Source organism: Danio aesculapii, chromosome 20 (genome assembly GCF_903798145.1).
Source record: "Danio aesculapii chromosome 20, fDanAes4.1, whole genome shotgun sequence".
Taxonomy (NCBI): domain Eukaryota; kingdom Metazoa; phylum Chordata; class Actinopteri; order Cypriniformes; family Danionidae; genus Danio; species Danio aesculapii.
Window position 1 is genome coordinate 34531965 of NC_079454.1, and position 21780 is coordinate 34553744.

At 33.4% G+C, this 21780-nt stretch overlaps 1 protein-coding gene across 6 annotated transcripts in view; it reads right to left on the reverse strand.

Annotated features, from left to right (window-relative positions):
• Positions 1–21780, reverse strand: part of LOC130247586 (rho-associated protein kinase 2-like) — a 61211-nt gene that overhangs the window by 2687 nt on the left and 36744 nt on the right. For 2 of the 6 annotated variants that reach the window (XM_056480887.1, XM_056480888.1), the window contains exons 14-33: positions 21628–21719; positions 20417–20663; positions 17989–18095; positions 17742–17901; positions 16005–16165; positions 15211–15395; positions 13577–13646; positions 13378–13481; positions 12701–12887; positions 10499–10592; positions 10317–10411; positions 10017–10199; positions 9309–9480; positions 7447–7647; positions 5962–6035; positions 5789–5877; positions 4872–4950; positions 3933–4197; positions 2457–2733; positions 498–567 (exon numbers count right to left, since the gene is read on the reverse strand). In XM_056480887.1, coding sequence (XP_056336862.1) covers positions 534–567; positions 2457–2733; positions 3933–4197; positions 4872–4950; positions 5789–5877; positions 5962–6035; positions 7447–7647; positions 9309–9480; positions 10017–10199; positions 10317–10411; positions 10499–10592; positions 12701–12887; positions 13378–13481; positions 13577–13646; positions 15211–15395; positions 16005–16165; positions 17742–17901; positions 17989–18095; positions 20417–20663; positions 21628–21719 — 2876 coding nt within the window. In that variant the 3' untranslated portion in view covers positions 498–533. Of the gene's footprint in view, positions 1–497; positions 568–2452; positions 2734–3932; positions 4198–4871; positions 4951–5788; positions 5878–5961; positions 6036–7446; positions 7648–9308; positions 9481–10016; positions 10200–10316; positions 10412–10498; positions 10593–12700; positions 12888–13377; positions 13482–13576; positions 13647–15210; positions 15396–16004; positions 16166–17741; positions 17902–17988; positions 18096–20416; positions 20664–21627; positions 21720–21780 lie in introns of those variants that run through there. The other 4 variants (XM_056480886.1, XM_056480889.1, XM_056480890.1 and 1 more) reach the window with 3 other exon arrangements.

A 21780-nucleotide genomic window follows, 5' to 3' on the forward strand; every position in this document is an offset into this window, starting at 1 on the left:
GTTTATAATATAAAGTTAGATGATTTAGTTGGTATTTGCCCAAAAAAAATTTTTATGATTTCTTTTTGGAAAAATCAGACCAAAATTTATCAAGGCGTATTTCCACAGAAAAACAAACAAAAGGGTGAATAAAATTAAAAGATATGGAAATTTAAGAAAAATGGCAAAGAATAAAGATTTAGTACAACTATTACTGGACCTTTAAACAGATGCCGTCTGTAAATCATGGTAAAAAAAAAAAAATACATCCTAATGTATGGAAAACAAGCCTCCTGTGTGGAAATAAGCTCAGTTTACTGGGTTGAAAATAATATAAAATAAAATAAATAGTTCACAGCTTGGATAGGATTAGAAGGGAAAATTATGGAATTAAAGGGAAAGCCTGCATTGTTAGTGTAATGTTTTCTTAGTACTCAGAATTCAGATGCAAAAAGAGAAGCAAACAGGCAGCCAAACATGAAGATGAGCAGAGAAGAGATGCAGTGTACTGTACTTACTGTCCACACATTTACACAAGTATGGAAGGTGAAAGGTCAGTGAAGAATGATACGGAGCATTGGGCCAGGGCTATAAAAAGGTTAGCGGTATCATTGTAAGCTATTTAGAACTTCACAGCCAAGTCTACATACATGACACTATATTTCGTTTACCTTAATTAAAAGCAGTAGTTCACCCAAAAAACTGTTTTGCTGACTTTCTTTATGTTCAGTGGGTTATTTGTTTTACAAAGTGACCACAACTCCTTGCACAACATTACACTAAGCCGTCTATACAAGTAAATTTTTGGATGAACTTTTCTCTATTCTCAACAACATTAGCAGTGCAGTAATACACTTTTTTTTCTTTAAAGCTGAGCAGAAGAGTTCAGACAGAAGTGTAAGTAGGAAAATAAAGCTTTTTTTTTTTCGGAAAGTGATTTCATATGAATTAGGCATTCAAAAATAAAATAAAATAAAATAATTTTTATTTTTAACTGGTTTAACTATATGAATTTAGTATTAAAGAATTAAGAAAATGTATTTTATTTACATTTGGTTGTAGTTTTCAATAGCACAATGATAATTACTTTACATTTAACAAAACGAATGATTTTTAGTGGTTAATCAGTGGGTTTTTTCATCATTTTTGCAAATGGTTAAAATGCTGTTATGAATATTCTAACTAATAAATAAAGTATTATAATCAGTCAAATGTTTTAAAATGTTAAACTATATTACTATTTCATTACTATCATAGAATTACAAATAAGCATGTTTCATAATGAAAATGAATGCATTTGGCACACAAAATGAGGTGCTCACTTACATATGATGAGTAAATCAAGCTATGTCTCTAGTAGTCAGTCAATAAAACATCTAGTGCTAGTAATGGATGATTTTAAACATTGCTTTAGATGAAGTCGTGTTACTATATCCTCCCACTGTAGTATTTTTTCGTATAACCTAAAGCCCCCAGTATACTTCAATAGAAATTGATGCTGTCATTTTGAGCAAAAGTTTGCATCCGCTGGAAAACACCTTTAAACTGTCATTGCCTGGTGGGGACGTATTATGTAAGTGTGGCTTTAGAGCTCCGCCTTCTTTAACAGGTTAATCTTCTCCAGCTCATTTGTTCTGCTGTTAAGGCCAATACAATCCACCACATTCAAAATAAAGGTTCTAAAAAGTTTTGCACTGATTTTGCACTAAAAAGGAACCATTGTTGGTTCCCCAAAGAAACTTTTAGTTCAATTGACCCTTTTTTCTCAGCATGAAGAACTATTTAAGATTATCAATGATATTTTTTCACTGTAAAGAAACCTTTATGGAATGGATGTTAAAAGTTGTTCATGGAACCATCCATGCCAATAAAGAAGCTTCATGTTTAAGACTGTAAGAGCTGCTTTACAGTGGAAGAGTAATTTTAAAAAGGGATTTTATCATGTTTAATACTTAAAAAGCTTAATACTTAAAGTATTTGATTAAACTGAAGGGACTCCACATGACTGGATTGCTGAAAAATGCTGTTTTGTCACCACAGCCATTTTTGTTCATGGTTATTTAGTTATTATTGAATGGCACAGCACATATTTACATATTCATCTATACATCACTGAACAGCGCCGATGATGTAAAGATGTTCACAAACACTAAACCACCTATAGGAATTTTAAACTTCTTTTTCCTTCTAAACGAGGAACAAAACTTTATATTGGGGCATTAAAGGGGCATTTCATTCAAAAATGAAAATTCTGTCACTATTTGTTTCAAATCTATAGGAGAATCTTTCTTTCCATTGAAAACAATAGAAGATATTTTGAAAAATGCTATAGACTAGTAACTATTTACTTCCAAAGAATTAGTTTTTTCTGTCAATGGCTACCAATTTTCAACATTCTTCAAAATATCTTCTTTTGTGCAGAAGAGAGACCTGTTTAGAATAATTTGAGGGTGAGGGTAAAAGCGTCTCCTTCTCACCTGTTCTTGCTGGAGGGCTGCTGTCGTGTGGAGTGCACTTTGACGGCTGCTCGGTGTGAAAGTCTGGGTGAAGACTGAGCGAGGTGAGGTGAGGGCTGAGGGGAAAGGGCAGAGGGTGACGCCTCTGAGGGCGCAGCGGATATGGCTATGCTGGACGAGTGGGCGATGGAGGGTTTACGAGGAACCCTCTTGAGCAGCCGACTGACCCACTTTTGCTGCTCCTCAGTGGAGCTCGCTAGCAGCAGCATCTCTTTCGCTGTGGACATGTCATAATTCACTGGAGGAAAAAAAACAGCAAACAAACAAACAGATAAATTTTATTGGTCAAAACTCCATGGGCTCTATCATACACCTGGTGCCAAGTTGTTTAAATAGCAAATGTATTTGTGCCCATTTCTGCACCAATTTGTGTGCTGGTCTCAAAAGGAGATGTGTTAAGGTGCATTGTTGGTGCATTGCTATTTTGAGGCAACTGATAAACACCACACCATTGACCAACTAACATCTGGTCTAAAGTCAATGGTGCAGGATTTATATTTGTTACTTAAAGAGTGTGTTAGTGTTATATACCTATGTGGGTCCAAAACGTGCATACTTATTGCTTAATACACACAAAGGGATTCACAGCAGTACACTAATATATATATATTTTTTTAATTATTGTCTACATTGATATAAAAACTGCTACCACCTGCAACATGCTTTCTTCACCACACAGGGCTTTGGTGTAATCCGGCTCAGTAGTAGCCAGTTTATTCATAACAATTTACATTTGTTTAATGTGTTTATTATTAGTATTTATTAGATGCATATTTATATTTGTTGTTTAGGTTTGTCCTCTTGTCGGGTTTTAGAGAAGTACACAACACCAAATGGGGCACAGAAATATGCGTGTTTGGACATAACTGAGTTTTTTCACGACACTTCATTGTTATTGTTCCTTGATTTGTTTGCTGGAAATTATAATTGAATTTAGAAATAGTTTTGAAACAAATCTTTGCGCTTAAACAAAATGACAAAATTAAATATGTAATAGATGTCTTCAGTGGAGTGTCCATGACTGTTTCCCATGTACATAAAAATCATTATTAGATAATTATATATTACTTGATATGTAGTTTTAATACTTTTTAAAGCAAATGACTCATTTGTAATATATGAAAAATATTTCATAATAATACATGTATAAATATATTTGCATTAAATATACGAAACCTTAGTAAGGTCAAGAGAACTTATAATAACAATAGAACAATATAAAATATTTCAGTTATGACTAATATCCATAAATACCCGTTCATGTATAATTATTTTATACGAAGTTGTCATATTTTATAAAAATATTAATATTTCCTACATTTATATCTATTCAATTGTTTATTAATAACATATTAATTTACTAATTTATAATTTAATCTTACATCTAAACAAATATTTGGTTCAAGCAGCTTGAACACTTGCAGTGTTTTTACTGACCTCTACATGGAGCGAGGACCTCCTCTTTGCGATCGATGTGGTCTTTATGGCACTTGACTCTGCAGCGTCTGCACTCGAGGGCCGGCGGAGGTTTGAAGACATGCCACAGGGGTCGTGGACAGACCTCGCAGCTCGAGGGGAAGTGATAAAGCGTCAGAATAAACTCGTGACCCTTGTGTGGGATACACAATGACCTCTCAGTCACAGATAATGACTCCACTGCCAGCTCCTCTTTCTTGCTCTCTCCTTCATTCGCATATAATATCTGCATACAAAAGACAATTTCATATGAGAGATGCCAACATTTACAGTAACTGTGTAATTTGAGGTGCATGTGACTTATGCTCAAATGAAGTAAGCGAGCATGAGCTTATGCTTGGAGAAATAGAATGAAGCATCAGTTTAATGTCGTTGGTTGTGGTGTTTTCTTTTGTGTTTGTGTGGAAAGCATTAAAAAATGGCTTATTACCTAAAATGGATTAGCATATCAATTATCCCAAGAGGTACATTTAGCTCATATATATTATATCATAGAATATTTAATGCATAAATTTTGATTATTCATGTAAGTACAGATAACGACAGATGGAGTGGCTAATAAATAACACGTCATTCTATTCTAAACATTTTAATCATTAAAAATAAATAAATAAAATAAATAAAATAAAAATAAAAATCAACCATTACTTCTTTTTACAATCTTACTACCATTTTATTTTCAGTAAAAACATTTATCTTATCTCGAGTGTGGATATTTGTGTGCCATTTGCATATCCTGTCATACTGGTGACAATGTGACACTGAAGTAGATGCTTCTTTCATTAAGCTTAACAATTAATCAATTCATTGATTATTAAACAAAGATGGATGATGTTATTTTTTTACAGAATTGTACATCTCTAATTACTAACAAAGTGTGCTATTATTTAGGCATGTTACCTGAAAGATGCGAGGGATTTCTCTGGGATCTGCGCGGTAAACATCTGTTTGAGTGACGGGTCTCACGTGGAAGAGTTTGCTAAGGGGGAAGAAAAAAGAGACATGATTATATTTAAATCCACTTGATGAAACTACTGATTGATTAAGTTCATAAAATTAACCCACAAACGAATGTTGTTTAAACATACAATATATATTTATATATATATTTATATATATTTATTATTTATACAGAGAGAGAGAGAGAGAGAGAGAGAGAGATATTAAATCTGCGTTAATAATTAACATGATTAAATTAATTATTAAATTAAAATCAATCTCAAACATATTAATGCAGTAAATACTGCTTGAACCATAGTTTGAGTTTTCACATATTAATATTAATCAGCACAACAGTGATAATTATTAAACGTTTCGTGAGCAACAAATCAGCAAAATTATTTCTGAAGGCTCATGTGACACTTGAGACTGGAATATATTATTAATATATTAATGAAAAAAAATGTCTATAATGTATAAATTAATATTAAAATTGATGACTTTATACAATAATTATGTTTTCAAAACCAAAATAAGTTTATATAGCTACCATAACAATAAATTTATAAATCATTAAATGAAATTAGACCACATTAATACATTTTAGCTAAATATGTTTATTTGTTTGCACAAGGAACAATTTTGTGGTGATTTTTGGCAATTTGAATAAATACATTTTTAAAACCCAATTACTTAAATCAAACTGATTAGTTAAAAACCATTATTGATAAACTAAATACACCACAATTATTTTATTTTGAATGTCGAAAAAACTACCTGTGTCCTTTATGTGTGACTGACAAATACAATACATTTTTAAAAATACATATTTAGACCTATTTTTACATTTGTAAGTGTACAAGGCCTTTCAAACTCACTCAATGTCCAGGATCATGAATGGACTGGACTGCTCTCGGTCTTGTTCAGAGTCATAAAACAGGATCTTCTTGCTGCTCACGACCACATACTGAAATGGGACAAAAGCACAGATGATCAGAGAGAGTTTGTTATTGTGATTGATGTATGTGTATGTGTGTGTTTAAACCTTTACCTTCTTATCCCATCCAAACCGTTTAGTGTTTTTGGCAGGCATTGAGAGCCATCCTTCAAGACCGGACTCTGTGGCTAATAAACAAACAAAAAACAGATAAGTATTTAGTATACTTTAATATAATAGAGTCACAACTGAAAGAGACCAAGCAGATAATATTTCTTCCAGCAATTTTAGGCTTTCAAAATATTATTCTCACAGGCAAAATGCAAAACTGTACAAAAAATAAATCTCTTATAATAAAAAGGTTTTCTCTCAGTAGTGTTAAAAGGCATGCAGAAAACACACGTGGTGAGCAGTGTGAATTAATTTAAAATCTGATCACACAATGCTGGAAAGTGCTGCTGTGCTTCAAACAGTGCAGTGGTTCCCAGATATTTTTATGTGATGCACATAGAACGGATGTATACATGTATAAACACGTTCATAATATGTAAAACATATGAAAATATATGCGTACGTTGCAAGAGTGCAAAGGATTTTTGAATTCAAGAAAAAATAAAATCAAGCTGCATTGCCTGAGGTGTTTAGAATTTTTGGTTCAATTGGGTCTAAAATTAAAAACTAAAATTAATGGATGCATGTAAATGTAGCTACTTTTGCTCTAATACACAAATGTTATAAATTACTTAAAAATATATGAAAAATATATGTATAATAAATAAATAAACTGAATAAAAACAGTATTTACTTTTTTCTTTAAGACTTTATGTTAAATAAAGCATTTTTTATATGTTAAACCTGTTATATGTTATATATTTAAGTTGGTGAGTGTGTATATCAGGTTGGGAATCCCTAATCTAGTGTGCAGCCTACCTAGACAGTATTTTTGGGCATCATAAACTCATTATGCCAATGGTCGTAATCAACACAGACACTGAGGGAAACAAATCCACTCAATAACTGGAAATGGTCTCTTCCATTATCTGAAATTCTTGCACTGCTCTGCCATATGTACATTTACAGTGCTTTGTTGTTAGCTCTGCTTCAGCTGTTTAATAGCACTCGTCAGGGTTTACAATTCACATTAATGGAGTACAAATTCCACTGTGAAGCATCAATTTACCACTTAAAAAAATATGGAAATAGCAAACCAATTCATATTTGGACATGTAAAAGGACCAAAAGGAACTAATGAACTACTAACGTTTCCCTTAAATTCCAAAATGTCTGTTAAAAAAAAACTATATAATTTACACGAATTAATCAATTCTGAAGTAAATGTTAACATATTAGGCATACAATTGAGAGTACATTTATTACTATTAATATATTATTTGAAAAATATTTACCAATCCTTACTTTCCATCTAGAATTAGACCAATAATATCCTTCACTCTTCAATTTCTTTATAATTCATGAACCATATTTGTCTCCTCCAGTGTTCAAGACACAGTAATCCCCTTGATTATGCCCCAAAACACTGTCCAGGAGTTTAGCGTTGAACTCCACACTGAATGAAGGTTAGTCTCCATGCAGGATCACCTGCAGCCTCTGGGTCATGAGGGGTCTCATATGTGAGGGCAGGTGTTTGCCTCCACTCATCTTCCTCATCCTCCTCTTCCTCAGAGTCAGAGGAGAAGCGAGGAGCGATTCGACAGGGCCGGGTATCAATACACACAGACTTGGAGCTTCGCTGGTATGTGAAGGACATAGACTCCGAGGTGTGTGAGTGTGTGATTCTCACTACACAAATATCATGACGACAGAGGAAAGAAGAACGAGGGAATGAAGCACAAGGTTGAACTTTAGATGGAAAAGTGCAAATTTAGAAGAGAAAAGGAAAAAAATAAGAGAACCAAAGAGGAAAGAGTGGTGGTTATGTGTATTGATTATGTTATGTGTTGTAGGCTAAGTGGATGTTTGAAAACAGAGCTTTGTAAATTTGGGATACCTGGATTAAATGCTCAATCAAATTTATGTAAGTAAAAATGAAGTCAATGAAGTGGATCAATACAATACATACCTGCCAACCCTCACGTTTTTCCCGGGATTCTCCTGTATTTTAAAATTCTATCCTGCTATCATCCCGTATGGGGTATTTTCCCATAGTTCTCCCGTATTTTTAATCTTTCTATAAAGGGAATTAATAAACATTAAAGATCCGATCCTCCCTATACGCAACCCTTACTGCCAAACCACCAGGGGATGCCCCTTGCTCTTAAATGTGAATTTGTTTTATGCTTTCATTTTATTTAGGCATGAAAACACATAAACTTGAAATATTACTTGAAATAAATATAAAAACGGTGGGATTCCCTTCCTTTCCATTACAGATGCCATTGCCCCTCCTACACAGTCCTGAAAACAGTCAGTTTACTTAGCTGTGCGTGACTGCGAGACACGCTCCATATTGATAAATAGTTGCTGTTTCCCAAACGGATTCTGTACACGCGATTTGAAGTGGAGCGAAAGTGGACACTCTGGGTTTTGGATGCGTGTTTGAACAGACATATACATATAATAATAATAATAATAATAATAATAATAATATCTAAAGATCGTGGTGGATTTTCTTTTAAACACAACAAATTTTGTCTTAAATGAGCACATTTAGGAAAGCAGTTAGGACAGCAATCGAACGCTTTGATTATGAATCTTTGCATTTTTAAAGTGACACCTCTGTTATTTAATATAATCAAATGAAAAATCTAAATGAGAGATTCATTTGCTGCTCTTTAATCAGAATGTTTAAATTTTAGTGAAGAAAAGATTAATGAGATTTGATAACTTGATTCCATTTTTTTATAATAACGATTTATTTTAATGTTATACCTTATATTCACATCCCAATGTTGACAGGTATGATACAACATAAATAAAATAAACAACACATAAAATGAATGTCAGGTGCTAAGTGTTTTAGCATTGATTCACTAGGATAATTTTAATTTAATAGTTATTTTACTTAATTAAACTTACTTATTTTATACAATTGGATAGTGGGATCTCTAATAAAACACTCAAATTAATTAAAATCTAGCAAATTAACTGAATATATTAAATAATTAATAGATAAATATATGGATCAACTTCACCTCAGTAAATTTGTAAGGGGGCACCCATAAAAGGTAACTGAAATATAATTTAACTTAATATAAATTAAATGAAGAAATAATTAAACGTTAACTGAATATAATTAAGTTTATCAGTTAAATTAGTGAAAGATAAAGAAACCAAACAAAAAAAATTCTCAAGTGTGTAATAAGCACTCAATACATTTCATTATATTTCATATTCATTATATGATTATATAAATTGCAGTTTTGCATAAAGCTTTGGGGCTTATGCCAGCAGATAAGCACTGATCGTTGCACTGCTAATAATCCGTCATAGCCCACAGTTACCTGGATAAGCCTCGTCTGATTCCATGTCGTTGCCGGTGCTGCTGATGCTGGTGGTGTCCAGAGAATGAATGCTCAGAGATGTGAGCTGACCACGCAGACGCTCAATATCACTGTCTTTACTGTCCAGAGACATCTGCATCTCCAGACGCACCTGAGACTCCTCTGCTATCACCTGCACACAGAACAACACAACTTTCCGAACTGATTTAGACATTTGTGGTTTGTATGTAGAAGCACTTCAAATAATCAGAGAGCAGCAATATATAGACGCCATGACAAGTTACTTTAGCAGTTTTTGTTGTTGTTAAAAAGACACATAAGGACTGATAAGGGCCTTTTTTGTAAAGTGTAGCATGATGAGGCTGTGACTGAGTGTGGAATCATGGAAGTTGCTATCTTCGACAAATCTTTGTACTTCATTACATTAAGTCAGTTTTTTAAATAAATAAATAAATACAGGCCCTGCAGTGTTTCATATTATGACCACTTATTCATGCATCTAAAACACAAAGGCAGGTTCTGTTTTAAGGTACTCATATTTGCCACAAAAGTCTATATTCACATAATCGAATCGAGACTCAAATCGAATCAAATTGAGAGCTTGTGATTCAGAATCAAATCTGAATCAATATCCAGCCCTAATGATATGTACAACGATGGCTTTTTTTTTTTTTGTTAAAGACGTTACATTTAATTAGTGTCACTTACAGCCTGCATATCGTTGATTTCTCTCTGGTATTTGATGATGGAGTGGTTGAGCTTTTCTTTCTCCGTGCGGAGCTGCAGCTGGAGTTGTCTGATCTCCTTCTCCTTCCTGCGGATGTCTGTGTTGTTGATTTGCTGTGGCCTGCCGTCCGTCTTCTTCATGACCTCCGCTAGCTTGTTTATAGCCTACAATACAGACATCTGATATTAGAATTCAGCTGAGACATGCAAAAAAAAACAGCTAATTTAAGCTATGGTGTAATCAATAGTTACAAAGCTGTGATTAAAAAGTTCTAAATGCACCTGAATCTTGAGTGTTTTCTCCACCTGTATCTGCTTCTCATATGACACCGTGAGAGATTTAATCTGTTTCTCTTCTTCTTTGGTCTTCTCCAGCTCTGCGTATTAAATGTTAAAGCACTTGCATTAGCATAAATGAACATTGTACCGTCACGCTATTAATATTATTATAGACGTCAGCTCACTTTGCTGTATGTGCTTGAGTTTATTGTTGAGCTCTTCTTTCTCATTAGCCAGGTTGGCAACATCCACAGTCAGCGTACGGTTTGATTCCTCCAGCTTGTGTAGTATAAGAATAATAATGAATTAATGTATAATATATTTTTTATGTTCTAAAAGAAATCTCTTCTAGGCTGCAGCTGTTTTCTACAGTTGAAGTAGAAGGTACTGGCCTGTGAAAGTTTTACAGAGCAAAAAATTTTCTCAAAGTATTTCTTGTTATATTTTTCCTCTGGAGAAAGTTTTATTTCTTTTAGTTTGGCTGAAACAATACTTTTTGAAACGATAAATATTATAAGCCCCTTTAAGAATGATGTTTTTCTCCCAAATGGCTACAGAACAAACCACTGTTGTCCAATGACTTGCCTAATTAACCTAAATATCCTAGTTGAGCCTTTAAATTGCACTATAAGCTGAATATTAGCATCTTGTAAAATAATTTGTAAAATATTATGTACTGTCATCATGTTAGTTATTAAATTAATTATTATAAATTACTTATTGAAAGTATTATGTTTAAAATGTGTTGAAAAACTACTCTCCATCTTCTCTCTATTAAATAGCACCCAGGAAATATTTGAAAAATAATTAATATTTAGGAGAACAGAAGGGCTAATATTTTTGTATTCAATTGTGTGTGAACATATTGTAACATTTTTTATTTATTGCTGTGATTCAAAGCTGAATTTTCTGAAACATTACTCTAGAAATCATTCTAATATGATGCTTTGCTTTGTTTAAACAATTATTGCTGTTAAATAAATCACTGGTGTTAAAGAGTTTATATTTTTGTCAATGATGAAAACATGTTGATCCGCTTAGTGCTTAACATTTTTGTGCATATCATATCATATCATATCATATCATATCATATCATATCATATCATATCATATCATATTATATTTACAAAAACTGTTATGAGACCCATGATTTTATAGTTTACAAAGTTAAAATAAATTTAATGTCCTGCTACATTTGTTATTCGTAATTTCATATACACATAACCACAATTTGTTTTATCATTATAAAGATAATCGTGTTTATATAAACACTATAAATGAGGACTTCTCTCCTCCTCAATCCCTGGGTCTGAATGCAGACACAGTGGATAGAGGTGCAGCAGGTCTCTAGTCCTTTCTATTTCAACCATTATCCCTGCTGGTGATCCGGAGGATTTTAAACATAGGCATATATAGGCGATGTGTCTGAATGGGAACGAACTCAACTGATAAAAGTCTGCCATTCTCCAATTATTGTACAGCTCTCCCGACAAAAATGCTTGCTGCAAACCAAGAGCTTTGCTATATCGGACCTGACAGCATAGAGGGGAAAAACATGCAACAAACCCCTGTGGATCATGTAAACGAACACATACAACCCATGCCGTGAGCAGACGCGGTCTCACCCAGTTATATGGTCTCACAGCTTGGCAGGTCTGCCTTGCCTTCGAAAAGCATGTGCTCTCATGAATAATTAAGAAGCAGTGTCTTCTCATAGGATAAGAGAACTCAGTCTATGAATAATAATGAGAAACTGATGCGTGATCACTCCACTAGCAGATTCGAGCTACATCATCGATTTTGATCTCACCTCAAAAATTATTTTAAACCCGGAAGAAGAAATTAGCTTACAAAAGCTCAAAATGATCTAGTTTTATCCACAATTAAAGCTGACAGGTGCTAACGTTGTCTTAACTGATGTTCAACACACTGTTACAATTTTTTAAAAAGTACTCCAGGGTGTCTTGTACTTTTAAATACCAATGAATATGTACATTAGATAAGATATTTATCTTTAATATTTGATAAATTCTAACATTTTGTGCAGTTCATACATTTTACTTTTAACACTCTGTACGCAAAACCGATTTTAGCAGCACTAATTTGAAATAAAATCTTTTGTAACAATATAAACGTCTTTAAAATGGCAAATCATATAATGTGTGCTTGAGATGTATTTTCAAACAAACAAATCAATATTTCTGAACAACTGAATCACAGGAATCAAATCCATTTTCAAATATATTCACATAGAAAACTGTTTTTTTCTATATCTAAATACTAATTCCTAGTATTACTGTTTTTATTTTTATACTGTTCTCAAATAAATGACACCATGGTGAGTTCCCAAACTTTAGACTTGTATTGTATATATAATATACACTGACCGAGTTGATAGTACCATCTTTTTCTGCGAGATCCTGCCGGTGTCTTGCGATCATGTCTTTGATCTCCAGTTCCTTCATGATCTTCTCTTTCTCCAGGTCTGAGTACTGCTCTTCAGCGATGGAGCGAGCCAACTGTTCAGAGTCTGCCTTCGTCAGGCTCACCTCCAACTGAGATGCTAACGAGTCCCTATATAAACACAGAAACCAGGATTCAGTGCACTACACAGAACAAAGCATGTTTTAATGGTGTGCAAGTTGGCATTCTCAAACACAAACAGTATGTTATAGCACATTGTACCATAATAATCACACAAAGAGAGACATTTTCCCAAATATCAGCACACAGAGATGTGCTTTGAATAGAAACTAAATTAAAAATGGGTCACATTTTATATTAATGGCCCATTTGTTGACTAAGTTACATTGCATCTACATGTCAACTAATTCTCATTAGGTTATAAGTAGACTGTTAGGTGAGGGTTAGTGCAAGTTGACATGTAGTTTCTTATAGTCAGTTAAATGTCTGTTGAAGGAGCAGTATCAACATATATTAAGCAGTCTACTAATACTCAAATGGACCATCAAAATAAAATGTTATCAAAAAATGATTTAAACATTAAAAATAAAATGTAAAACATGATAAGAGAACTCTTTTCCTGCTTTAAATCCACACACACCTCTCTTCCTGCAGGTCCTCTATTCTCTGCTGAGCGTCTTTGTAGAGTTTAACCTTTTCATCGCTTTCCTCTTTCATCTCTCGAATCTGAGTCTTATACAGTTTCTGAAATCAGTGAAAAATACATAAGAATACAAACAAATACACACAGACACAAAACTAACACATTCCTAGAATCGGGCTAAGCCTGGCAGACATACCGTGAAGTACTGCTCAGCCTCCAGCTGGTCCTTCACCTCCTTCAGCTGCATCTCGGATTCTTCTCTCTCCCTGATTGGACACAAAGAAAAGATTGTATTGCATATATGTACAGTGTTATTTATTTACCAAATTATTAGCCCTCCTGTGAAATTGTAATTCTTTTTTAAATATTTCCAAAGTGTTATTTATTAGAGAAGATTAGAGAAGAACACTACATTTTTCAACATAATAATTTCTAATTTGACTCTCTGTGCAAGATACTAGTATTCAGCCTAAATGCAATTTAAAAGCGTAACTAGGTTAAAATATGCATAATATTAGGGATGCTCTGATCGATTGGCCAAAGATCTGTATCGGCTGATATTCCGGTACTTGCCACTCTGGCCAATCTCATGAACCGATAACAGGGGTTTGAATAGTTAATAATTTAACTTCTTGTAATATACTTATTGCAATAAAAAGTAGTTTACAGGCCTCTTTTCTTTTAGTAAAGAAGTAATGGATTTATAGGTGCTCATTTTAACTTCCTATGCATCAAATGTGCGTTCCAAATTTTTTCTTGATTGAGACATGTTGAATTCTTCTTCCATCATTTGCAATGTTTCCAAATTGCATTGTTTGTCATTTTTCTTACCAATTTTTATATCTGTGCTATATTATTGTCTGTAAAGCTGCTTCTGGCTATGACATGTCCACCCTAAATGGTTAAAAGAGACGTGTTTAAGGTATTATATGCAGCATCCTTCATTTATTCTCTTCGGTAAGGCGAGATCTCCACTTAAGTATCATACTTAGAGGGAAAATATGCTAAATGCACTATGAAGCTTGAAGCATTAGAATCAGTACTGGGTATTGACTGATCACCACCAAGACAAAGAATCAATACTCGTCTGCAAAAATCCTGATCGGAGCATCCCTACATGATATATATTTGTGTGTGCATCTGGGGTGTACAAGTCCATAAAAATGACACTTTGGTGAGTTATCGTAAAGGCTACAATTACCTCATAACTAAAGAGTCCAAACAATTACATTCAATTTCTATTTATAAATACATTATTGATCATTCAAATAATAAAAATGTGTGCAAACATTTCAATTAAGCATAAGGAATGTCTAATTATGAAGAAAATCTAATTATGTTTGTACTCCAGTTTGTTAATAGAATATAATATTTTCCACACATGGCTTTTAATAAATTGCTTTCATTACAGATTTATTTTAAAATATATACATCAAATAATTAAGACATCCCTAACAGCTCTGATAAAATACAAATATTTATTGTGTTTATTGTTTGACAGAAACAGAGTTGGAATATCTGGTGATTTTTTAAAATCAAGATTATATATCAAGATTTTTCGATGGATTTTAAAATCAATATAGATGTGTTAAAAAGAAAATATAACTAATATATAAAACTAGATATCTGAGATTAAGTTCTGCACATGCAGGGGTTAAAACAACATTGTATATACAATAAAGTATCAGTACACATGCTCATTTTACGTGCTGTGCTAATTTTCGTCTATTTTTTAAAACGCATTTACTATTACACACCTAATATAAACATTATATACAAATCCTACTTAAAACATGCTTGTACCAGCTATAAAACCAATACGCAACTCACCTAGACAGCTCCTGGTTTTGTTTCTCCAGGCTGAGTTTGAGCTCCAGCAGATGGTTGAGCTCTTGTTTGAGCTGTTGTTCTGATGACCGCAGGCTGTTGATCTCCTGCCTCTGTACTTTGAGATCCCCTTGACAGAGAGTTTTCCTCTGTGTCTCCTGCTGCACCCGCACATTCAGCACCTCCACCTTCGTGCACACAAAAAACACTGCATCTGAGCATATATCCAGAGCTCTCCACAGACCAGGTGAAGAATAATATGCAGCTTTAACCCTAAAATGTTTTTGGAGTCCAGGTGGATACAAACATTTGTGAGGCAATAAGGTATGGCTGTCATTTTGTCTTATTTCCTGGTTTCAAATAAATGCAACACTTGGGTTATTGAATAATTTCATTGTTTAGTCATGAAATTAAATTAATCATTTGGTTCAATTAACATTGTTAATTAGGTTTTTAGGGTTAAGTGGTAAAAAACTGTTTTGTGTCTCTGGTAAAAGAGTAATCTGACATTAATTAATTATACCGATAAAGAAGGATTTGTGGAATAACACAAGAGAGTCTATATTTAATCGTGAGGTAGACAGAACTTAGGGTAAGTTGCCCATTATTTTTAAGTTTATTACTTATTGTAATTAACAGGATAGTTATAATTTTTTTAATTAATTAGATATACATTTCAGACAATTTTAAAACCATCAAAAACTATAGGAGTTGAAACCATTAAATAAACAAAATAAATTGTAGGCATAAGCACGACAAACAGCTACATACAAGAAAAATAAAAAGTCAGAACGTACCTGCTCTGTGAGATTTTCTTTGAGCGAGCAGAGCTCCTGAAGCTCATGTTTTGCTTGTTTGTAATCGCAGTCTAATATGGAGTTTTCCTTCTCCAGCTGCATCAGTCTGTTTTCCAGTTGTTGCTTCGCAGACCGTTCCTCAAGCAGCTTATGTTCCATGTCTGTCACAGAAACACAAACACACAACGTCACTAAATGAGCACGAGTCACAGGCTTCGGAAATAATTACTCAACTAAAATCATCATCATTTTGGAATGAGGAAAACATGTTTGCATCCAGGATCTGGATCAGAAGCAATGTAAGAGTCTTTACAAGAAGCATGATGTGAATCTTGACAGTCAAGTCTTAAGTATTTTGTCATCTTCCAGACTGTTTCTCTTTCAGCATTAGTGCAACATAACATTAACCAAATACAGAGTTTATAGTATAACTTGGTGGTTTAAAGTGGACAAAGATGTGCAAAATACAAAGATGCCAAGCAATGTAATATTTATAAGAATCATTCACTTAAATTCAATTCTATACTGAGCTGGCTATTAATGCTATGAGTACAATAAAAGTTTTAAATACTCTTTCTTACAGGCACCTGTCAAATTCTAGCACCATTCTGCACCACCAACAGAGGACATACATTCGCTAATCATCTCAGATAAAAGCAGGCAGCATATAAAAATGAATGATTGAACCAAGAAATGATACTATCAGAATCCCATTAAGAAATGATACTAATTATGTTTCAAATCACCTTTAGGTAATAATTTTCAATATATTGCTATATACATTATACCGAAAATGCACTTAAAATAGGCTTGGCCACATCAGTAATGACTTAATGACTATGACTCTCACTTTACCCTATTTCATAAACTAACTAACTAACTAACAAATTTTTTCCTTCAGCGTAAACTGTGCTCTGCTACGCAACACAATCCCCTTGCTGAGTGTGATGTGCTCTATCAAACTGAATGGGGAGACTCAACAAATAGTAATAATAAACATTTACAAAGTGATGTAATACTTTCGATAAACTCTCTATATATATACTGTATATATATATCTGTGCCTTATATCCGAAAGCCAGAAAGTGATTTGTCTGCGATACAGCAAGTCCAGAGACTGTTGTGTACACCATGATTTAATATGAAATTCACTATAAAGTGTTATGTGACTAAAAAGTGGTCATAAATGAATATTTTCTCCATTCAAATGAGTAGCGGCTTTGACTTGTAAACACTATTTCACATGTCACGACTTAACAAGCAGATGAAAACACCCTGCCAAAAATATTTATTCTTTATTTAACTATATATAAATATTTGGGATGAATCAGCATTTTTGAACACAACTCTGGAATGAATGATTGAGTGAAAAATACAATTCAAATGGTTCCTAATCTTTAATCTTATGCCATAAGCGTCAAGTTACTTACAAATTGTTTTGACCGCTACCATAGACATGAGCATATAAATTCAAAGCATAAACAGATTTCTCATTGATTCTCCATTAATTCTCTAATTTGAATGTGTGTGACAGATTTGAATGCACCTACGTAATCAATCATACTTGCCAAGATTCATATAGGCTATACATATATAAATCACATTCATTTGTAATATTGCATTGTTTTTTAAATTAAGTTTATGAAAGAATAATAACACAGCTGTAATTTCTAGTAAGATTTTGACATATATAAACATTTCGAGAGTTTTAAATTTAAAGCTGCTGTTTTGTTTTACCTTTCAGGGTCTCAGACTTTGCCTCCTCTATGGATTGGTTGATTTTGTTGTTGTCGGCCAATCTGGCTTTAGTGGTTTTATGTTCAGCCTCCTCCTGCTCCAGACTCTGCTGAAGTGCTTTAAGTTTAAAGGAGAGGTCGATCTCCTGCTTATTCTTCTCCTGTTAGAGTTAAAGGAGATAACTTTCATGACACATCATGAGCTGAGGGTGTCAAACATTCCGTCACTAGCTTAAACACATAAGTACCTTTTCCAGGGTTGTAAGATCCTCCTGTAATTGTCTTTTCTCAACTTCAGCTTTTGATAGAGAACTCTTTATGTGCTTTAACTCACCCTCCAGTCCATAGATACGACCTAAGAATGAAAGAAAGGCAGAAAGAGAGACAAACTGATTAAAAACAGAAGACAGAAGCTGAAGTCAAAGGTTAGCAATTCAGGTTAACATTTATGTTAAACTGCAAACCATAAACACATAAATGGGTGTTTATTCAAGCATTGGCACCTTCTGCTCTGTGGACATTTAGAAATGAATCTCTCTTAAAGGGACAGTTGAGGCAAAAAAATAAAAGAAATACTCACTTTGAAAACGAAAGATGATATTTTAAATGCCAGACATTTTACCTCAGCCATGGACTTTCACAGAAGGAAAAAATGATGATTACATCAACATTCTGCAAAGTATCTTTTTTAAACAGAAGATAGAAACTGTACAGGTTTGGAACAAGTGGACAGAACTTCCATTTTTGGATGATATATTTATTTCAAACTCGTGATAGAATAATTAAGTCATTAAATTATTATTTTTTTTGTCATCTCAGATTTTTATTTTATTGTTTTGGGGTGGATATGATGGTGATGGAAATTATGTTTTAAATATTTTTGATGAAACATTTTGACAATCACATGTTCTGGTCATGGTGAAAAACTAAGCCAGTTGTAGTACAAGTATAATTCTAAAAACAATCTACATTTGAAATAATGTTTACACAATATTTTGTTTATTTTTTGTTCACTATTTGCTCAAATAAATAATTATGCTATTATATTTATATGACAAATGTGTATAAAATCTGTACAAAAAGTTAATCTAAAATATAGCTATAAAACATTTTAAAATAAACCTTTAGTATAGATTTTTTAAATTGTAAACATCAATATCTCAAATCAGGTCAATACGATGGACACAAAAATAACCTCCAGAAGCAAATCTCTTACACTGAAAAATAAAGAGATTTTTTCTTTCGACATTTTCTCCTGTCCAGCGACAAAACGTCAGCTACCTGCCTCTGACCTTAAAATAACGCTGTGTTCATATTTACTCAGTCCCTGAGCAGCTCCACCTCGACACAACAACATAGCAAACCAGCAGACAAGAGCCCTGTGTGCGTTTCAGAGAAAAGCCGACCACATAAACATTTACCCTGACTCTCTCTTAAACAGCCCTGCACATATGCGTGATACCAAAATCAGGGGAGTAAAAAAAATACTCAAAATGACACTCAGTAAAGATACTGTGTCAAACTTTTAAATAATTAGAAGTATCTGGCCAAAAATATAATTAGGTAAAAATATATAGTTTTAAAAGTTGTACTCAAGACCTAAATAAAAAGTAAAAAGTAGTGTAGCAAAATTAGAAAGAAGAGAGAAGATTCTGGTTTTATCATAAAGGATCTTCCTCTAATGCAAAGCAAAAATAAATACAAAATATGGCATTTGGTATGGTTAAAAGGCAAAGGGAAAAAATGAAACACAGTATAAATTCTTAAATATAGTTCTTAGGGGGATGTTCTGACTTTTCTTGAAGGATCAGTATATAATAGACAATAGTCAATATATAATTTAAATACCATGTATCTACTTTGAGAAGACTAAGATCAGTAAGCATGACTTCCAACTGATTTTACATAGCATGCTCCTTTAGCCACTTCTGGAGATTTGTAAAATTACACTGCTAACCACCCCAAAAAACATTTTTTAAATTGACATATAAAATCTTACGAAATTATAATTTTTTTTTTTTTAAATTGATCTTCCATAGATTATAGCCTATACACTAGTGGTTAAGTGCGCTGACATATAGCACCAAGATGCTCACGGCGACCCAAGTTTGATTCCCAGCTCGAGGTCCTTTGACGATACTACCCTTCTCTCTGCTCCCCATGATTGCCTGTCAATTCTCTACACTGTTCTATCTATTAAAGGTTAAAGCCACCTAAAAAATAATTAAGGTCAGTATTTATTTATTTTATTTATTTTTTATTATCATTATTTACTTAATGCATTTATCTATTATTATTTTATTCTTTTGTATTATTTGTATATTGTATATTTTATTGATAATTGTTGTGTAAATGTTTGTTAGACCAAATTTATAAGTTGATGTGTTTGAATGTTTAAAAAATGTTTATAAAAGTTATAAAAAGGAAAATAACATAAAATTATAATTGAACCTTTGCCACAAAAATATTAACTGTAAATAAAATGAAAAAATAAAAACACTACATAAAAATCAGAAAATGTAACTAGTACTATGGTTTCTTCTACACTGAAGTAAAAGCACAAGGTTTGAACTACAATAGACTGGAGCACAAAAATACACTTAAGTACAGTAATGAAGTCAATTTACTCAAGTATTTTACAGGACTGAACGTAATGCAGACTTATTCTCTGCTCACCCTGCAGGTCAGTGATGGTCTCTGAGCTGACGTTTCTCTCTCGTTTCTCCAGCTCCAGCGAGGTCTGCAGGTTGAGTTTCTCCTGCTCCAGACCCAGCCTGCTGCTCTCCAGCTGGGCCAGACGCTCCTGCAGCTCCCTAAGAGAAAGCTCCAGCTGCTGGGACTGCCTAAAGGCCTCGGTCTGGGCCTTCTTCAGCCTCTCCGACTCCTCCAGCTCGGCCTGAAGCTTGGCACTCACCTCCTCCAGCTGAGGACACATTCATTTAACAATTAAAACCCATTATATTCTATAGTAATTAATATCTATTACACATTTTTTTTTTTTTTTTATAATTTACCAGAATTACATATTATTTGGAAATGACAATGACATTCTGTTGTCAAGAGATAAATACTCGAATTTTTTTTGTTTTCTTGACATATCACAAACATGTCTCATACTTTATTTTAAAAACAAGTTAAAATCACTTTAATAAAGATTACAGGTAAGTAATTTGTCATGGTGAAAAAGTTTTTATTTTCATATTCATTCATTCATTTTCTTTTCGGCTTAGTCCTTTTATTAATCTGGGGTCGCCACAGTGGAATTAACCGCCAACTTATCCAGCATATGTTTTACGCAGCGGATGCCCTTCCAGCCGCAACCTATCACTGGGAAACCCATACACACTCATTCACACACACACACACACACACACACGCATACATACATACACTATGGACAATTGAGCCTACCCAATTCACCCGTACCACATGTCTTTGGACTGTGGGGAAAACTGGAGCACCCAGAGGAAACCCACGCAAACGCAGGTAGAACATGCAAAGTCCACACAAAAATGCCAATTGACCCAGCCGAGGCTCGAACCAGCGACCTTCTTGCTGTGATGCGACAGCACTACTTACTGCGCCACTGCGTTGCCCTATTTTGATATTTGTTTAGATAAATATGTTAACCATTTACTATTTAAATATTTTAACTATTTATATAAGTATTATTTTAAAATGAATATTCATTATTTAAATAATCAAAGATAATTTATTAATTTAAAAACTGCCTTTTAAAATCATATATATGTTTAAATGAAGATGTTTCATCCCAGCTGAAGTATATTCATCCTACGTATGTCCTATTACTGTGTCTAACATAATTTCTCCTCTGTTGTTATTACTGCGATGTGAGAGGTTTGGTGAAGTGTTACTGAGAGACTCACCTGTCTTTCCAAGTGAATGTTCTTCTCAGCAGACAGATGAGAGTTCAGGTTCTTCTTCTTCAGTTCGGCAAGCTGCTCTTTCAGGCTGCTTACTGTTAAGGGAATAAATAGTAAATATGCTAGCAGAGCAGAACTAATACTTCTACATGTGTA